Here is a 6,282-nt window from a genome sequence, read left to right on the forward strand (position 1 = left end):
ATATAAAACCTGGAATAACCCCATGTATCTTATTGGGTCACCATAGCTTAATGTTAGAATTCAACAGCAACACTGATTTCAGAAATCCCACAAATACATGGAAATTGAACAATGCTCACCTGAATTACCAATGGGTCAAGGAAGAAATAAAGAAATTAAAGACTTCCTAAAATTCAATGAAAATGACCACACAACATACCCAAATTTATGGGACACAATGAAAGAGGAAAGTTCATAGCACTAAATGCATACATAAAGAAGCAGGAAAAATCTCACACTAGTGAATTAACAGAACATTTGAAAGATCTAGAACAAAAAGAAGCAAACTCACCCAGAAGTAGTATATGTTGGGAAATAATCAAACTGAGGACTGAAATCAAGAAAATAGAAATAATGGAACAATCCAAAGAATCAATGAGACAACAAGTTGGTTCTTTGAGAAAATCAACAAGATTGACAAACCTTTATCCAAATTATCCAAAAGGCAGAGATATAATACCCAAATTAATAAAATAAGGAATGAAAAGGGGGAAATAACAGACACAGAGGAAATCCAGAGAATCATTAGGTCATACTTCAAAAACCCATACTCAATAAAATTGGAAAATTTAAAGGATATGGACAATTTTCTGGGTAAGTACCACATACCAAAATTAAATCAAGATCAGATAAACAAATTAAATAGATTCACAACCCATAAGGAAATAGAAAGTCAACAAAAGCCTCCCAATTAAAAAAGCCCAGGGCCAGGTAGTTTCAGTGCATAATTGTACCAGAACTTCCAAGAAGAGCTAATACAGATACTCCTTAAACTGTTCCACACAACAGAAGCAGAAGGAACACCGCCAAACTCTTTCTACAAGACTACAGTTACCCTGACACCTAAACCATATAAAGACACAACTAAGAGAGAATTACAGACCAATCTCCCTCATGAACATTGATGCAAAAATACTCAACAAAATACTGGCAAACCAAATCCAAGAACACATCATAAACATCAGCCACCATGAACAAGCAGGCTTCATCCTAGAGATGCAGGGGTGGTTCAACATAACGAAAATCTGTCAACATAATCCACCACATAAACAAAGAAAGAAGACCACATGATCATATCATTAGATGCTGAAAAAGCCTTCAACAAAATCTAACATCCCTTCATGATAAAGGTCTTGAAGAAATCAGGGATACAAGGAACATTCCTAAACATAATAAAGGCCAATTTAAAGCAAGCTGACTGCCAACATCAAACTAAATGGAGAGAAAAATCAAAGCAATTCCATTAAAATCAGGAGCGAGAAAAGGCTGTCTACTCTCTTCATATATATTCAATATAGCACGTGAAGTCCTAGCTAGAGAAATAAGACAACAAAAGGAGATTAAGGGGATACAAATTGGAAAGGAAGAAGCCAAAAACTTTCGCTATTTTGCTGATAATACGATAGTATACAAGTGACCTCAAAAATTCTACCAGGGAACTCTTACAGCTGATAAACACCTTCAGTCATGTGACAGGATACAAGATTAACTCAAAAAAATCAGTAGCCTTCCTTTTTACAGATGATAAATGGGCTGAAAAAGGAATCAGAGAAACATGACCCTTCACAATAGCCACAAATAACAAAATACCTTGGGATAACGCTAACTAAACAAGTGAAAGACCTGTATGACAAGAATTTAAATCTTTAAAGAACGAAATTGAAGAAGATATCAGAAAATGGAAAGATCTCCCATGCTCATGGATAGGTAGGATTAACATAATAAAAATGGCAATCTTACCAAAAGCAATCTATAGATTCAATGCAATGCCCATTAAAATCCCGGCACAATTCTTCACCGACCTCAAAAGAACAATACTAAATTTCATATGGAGAAACAAAACCCCAGGAGAGCTAAAACAACCCTATACAGTAAAGGAGGCATCACTATTCCTGACTTCAAGCACTATTATAGAGAGAGCTACAGTAATGAAAACAGCTTGGTATTGGCATAAAATTAGACAGGAGGACCAATGGAATCGAATCGAAGATCCTGACATTAACCCACACACCTATGAACACCTGATTTTCGACAAAGAAGCTAAAAATATAAAATGGAAAAAAGAAAGCATCTTAAACAAATGGTGCTGGCATAACTGGATGTCGACATGTAGAAGAATGCAAACAGATCCACATCTATCCCCATGCACAAAACTCAAGTCCAAATGAACAAAGAAATCAGCATGAATCCATTTACATTGAACCTCATAAAAGACAAAGTGGGAAGCAGCCTTGAATGCGTCGGCATAGGAGACCACTTCCTAAATATAGCCCCAGCAGCACAGACACTGAGAGCAACAATTAATGAATGGGACCTCCTGAACTGGGAAGCTTCTGTAAAGCAAAGGACACGGTCAACAACACAAAATGACAGCTTACAGAATGGGAAAAGATCTTCACCAACCCCACATATGACAGAGGGCTGATCTCCAAAATATACAAAGAACTCAAGAAACTAGACACCAAACTACCAAATAATCCAGTTTTTAAAAAAGGGGTACAGATCTAAACAAAGAATTCTCAATAGAAGAATCTCAAATGACCAAAAGACACTTAGGAAATGCTCAACATCCTTAGTCATCAAGGAAATGCAAATCCAAACAACTCTAAGATACCATCTTACACCTGTCAGAATGGCTAAAATCAAAAACACCAATGATAGCTTATATTGGAGAGGATATGGAATAAGGGGAACACTCCTCCCTTGATGGTGGGAGTGCAAACTTGTACAGCTACTGTGGAAATCAGTATGGTGATTTCTCAGAAAATTAGGAAGCAATCTACCTTAAGACCCAGGAATACCGTACCCAAAGGAGGCACAGTCACACCAAAGGACATTTGCTCAACTATGTTCACAGAACATTATCCATAATAGCCAGAACCTGGAAGCAACCTAGATGCCCCTCAACTGAAGAACGGATAAGGTAAATGTGGTACATTTACACAATGAGTACTACTCAAGTGGTAAAAAACAAACAAACCAAAAAACAATGACATCTTTAAATTTGCAGGCAAATGGACAGGACAGACAAAGGATAACCAGCCTACAGTCCACAACCGAGAGAAGCTAGAACCCTCCTCCAGAAACAGATGAAGCAGACGAAGAGAGCCACAGCTACCACTGGGCCCCCAGGCAGAGAGAGGAATGAACGATCATACGAACAATGGGGTCAAGATTATGATGTTCCCACCCCACAGAATCAGCTGACCCGATCTAGTGGGAGATCACTGACTCCAGACTGACAACTGGGAACCTGCATAGAACCGGACTAGGCCCCCTGAACAGGTGGCAATGGTGTGGCTTGGGCAGTATAAGGAGCCACTGGCAGTGGGACCGGGATCTAACCCTAATGCATGAACTGACTTGTGGAGCCCATTCTCTATGGAGAGGCTCCTTGCTCAGCCTAGGCACGGGGAGGGGACTCTTTGGTCCTGCCTCAACGAGGTGATGCTGCAGACTTAGTTGATTTCCCAGGGGAGGCCTTAACCTCTGAGGAGTGGATGGTGGGGGGGGGGGAGCGGGGAGAGTGGGAGGAGAGAAGGGCGGGGGAACTAGGATTGGTATGTAAAAAAAATAAATAAAAAATAAAAACAGTTCAAAAACAGAAAGAAAGAAAACAGAAGCGATGCTATATTAAAGTACTAGATCATCTGGGAAAGTCTGAAGAAGGACAAACAGGAATATATATTTTCAACTTTTTTTTTTTCTTTTTCGAGACAGGGTTTCTCTGTGGCTTTGGAGCCTGTCCTAGAACTAGCTCTTGTAGACCAGGCTGGCCACAGAGATCCGCCTGCCTCTGCCTCCGAGTGCTGGGCTTAAAGGCGTGCGCCACCACCGCCCGGCTATATTTTCAACTTTTATGATTAGAAGTCACATACCATTAAAGGGGACAAAAATACAAATGAGATTTCCTGTTAAATATAAACCATCTGCTTTTCAAAATAAAGCTATGTCTCCCGTCTTTTTTCCTGATTACTAAATATATACTAATCATAAAGAAACAGAACCAACAAATCTTACCTCCAACACTAAACCAACCAACAAGAACAGCTGGGCAGCCTGTAACTTCCAAACTTCCTTGAAAGCCTGAGCCAACAGGATCATCTGTACCACATGTGTGTCCAGCTCCAGGACATAAGATGCCCTCTTCTGGCTCTGTGGGCACCCATCTGGTACAGACATATATGCAGGTAAAACCCACACACAAAAAATGGAAATAAATCTTGAAAAGAGGAAAAAAAACAACAACAAAAAGTGCCGAGCAGTAGTTTGTTGGCAAAGGGCCTGGCGTGGTGCCAGACACGAGTCTGTGTGCTGGCACCCACCCGCAGCCAGCGCTGGATCCCACGGTCAGAGACTGCACCTCACACAGCACAGTGAGGGGAACCGAGGAAGTCATCCCATGTGCACAGCCCTCACCCATGGCTCCATTGCCAATTTGATACTTCAGCATCTGTTTATACTAGTTTTTGTTTATTAACAAACACACTCTATTTTAGAGTCATGGTCTTCTTTGACCCTTTCTTGTTCTTTATAATGTGTGTCACTGTGTCTCTTACCCCCAGCAACTCTTGTGACTGGCTTGCTTGCAGACGGGACCGCTCGGGTCATCTGCTTTGTCCTCTGAGTAGCGGCTGCTCCGGTCATTTTCCCCGACGACACCATGGATTGTACAGCTGGGAAAAATAATCTTAATCAGATTTTTTTGTCATTCATAAATTATTTCCGTGGCAGCACCAAGTTCATCATCATTGCTAATGTTCCTACCTTTTCTCTCTTTGTCCGGTATCTTCTTTTCAGAAGTCTGTTTTTGGCCAAACCGTGCTGCTTGAAGGGCGTTCTTACTATCAATCTGTGAAGAATTGGGTACTTTGTTAAGTGCATAATAATTTAAAACACATTTCTGTGTATTTGTGTGTGTGTGATGGGGTTTCTCTGTGTAACAGCCCTAGCTTTCCTGAAACTAGCTAGCTCTTGTAGACCACCAGGCTGACCTTGAACTCCCAGAGACCACCTACCTCTGCTGGGATAAAAGGCATGTGCCATCACCACCCGGTCAAAACACATTTTTAACTTGTAAGGTGATCTCAAAACAATCAGCAGTTCAACACCAGCCTCAACCACTAGGAGAGTCTGGGCTATAAAAAAGTCTCTCTCAAAAAAAAAAAAGAAAAAAAAGAAAAAGAAAAGAAAAAACACAGCCAGGAAGGCATGCTCACACTCGCCTTTAATCACAGCACTCAGAAAACAGACCTCAGAGATGTCTCTGGGGTCAAGGCCATGTGCTCACTTGAGAATTCTGACAAAACTAACATTAATTGTGTTTTTTTCCCCCCGAGATGAGGCCTTCTTGTGTTGCCTAAGCTCGCAAGCTAACCCCCTGCCTCAGCCTCAAAAGGAGCCATGAATAGTGAGTGAGTGGCTGGTAGGCAATGGTCTAGTGAGTTGCTCAGCAGTATAGAGCATGCTTAACCTGTACAGGTCCCTGGCTTCTGTCATTCCCAACATTGCTAGGGGAAAAGAAAAAGCAACCAATTACAACAGCAAAGGAATCTCTGAATCTTATATTTACATTTCTCCTAGGCAGGAAGCTTTTTCCTGGGGCTCCCTCACTTTCTCAAGACTACACCCCACAAGTAAGCATCACAGGAAGGTTTTCCTGGGCTGCTCCGACTAAAATGTCACTCAATGCCCACTCCTCCTGCCATCTCCCATTGTATGGACTATATGTACTGGTTTTCTTTCTAGGCCTAGAGTGAGCTTCATAAAGCTCAGAATTTTGTTTGGAACTGTAAGTATCCCAGAGGCTAGAGAAGTTAGACAAACATGGCAGTGAGTCCAATATGCTAAAAACATAAAACCTAGCTTCATATTTCATTCTCTCTTCATTTGTTACTGTGTTTAGAGACCAGAAATGTGTCTCGCCCCACTGGGCTTTCCTCGTTCTGAGCTGATTTTATGCAGATAGCATGGAGTGCAGAGGAACGGCACAGCACCCACACAGCAGCATAAAGATGGGGCTGGGGCGGACCGCACTAAGAGGGGTCCATAAAGATGGGGCTGGGAAGACCGCACTAAGAGAGGTCCATAAAGATGGGGCTGGGGCAGACCGACCGCACTAAGAGGGGTCCATAAAGATGGGGCTGGGGCGGACGGCACTAAGAGGGGTCCATAAAGATGGGGCTGGGGCAGACCGACCGCACTAAGAGGGGTCCATAAAGATGGGGCTGGGGCAGACCGACC

The 6,282-nt window shown here is 41.9% G+C and overlaps 1 protein-coding gene across 4 annotated transcripts in view; it reads right to left on the bottom strand.

Annotated features, from left to right (window-relative positions):
* Positions 1–6,282, bottom strand: part of Dlgap5 (DLG associated protein 5) — a 40,394-nt gene that overhangs the window by 26,606 nt on the left and 7,506 nt on the right. For all 4 annotated transcript variants that reach the window (XR_007595446.1, XM_050162424.1, XM_050162423.1 and 1 more), the window contains exons 5-6: positions 4,807–4,891; positions 4,599–4,715 (exon numbers count right to left, since the gene is read on the bottom strand). Coding sequence is in view for 3 of the 4 variants with exons in the window: in XM_050162424.1 (XP_050018381.1) it covers positions 4,599–4,715; positions 4,807–4,891 (202 nt within the window). In the remaining variant the exon portion in view is untranslated. The remainder of the gene's footprint in view (positions 1–4,598; positions 4,716–4,806; positions 4,892–6,282) is intronic.

The sequence above is a fragment of the Alexandromys fortis genome, unplaced genomic scaffold, assembly GCF_014885135.2.
Source record: "Alexandromys fortis isolate MF-2015 unplaced genomic scaffold, M_Fortis_MF-2015_v1.1 scaffold_130, whole genome shotgun sequence".
Classification (NCBI taxonomy): Eukaryota; Metazoa; Chordata; class Mammalia; order Rodentia; family Cricetidae; genus Alexandromys; species Alexandromys fortis.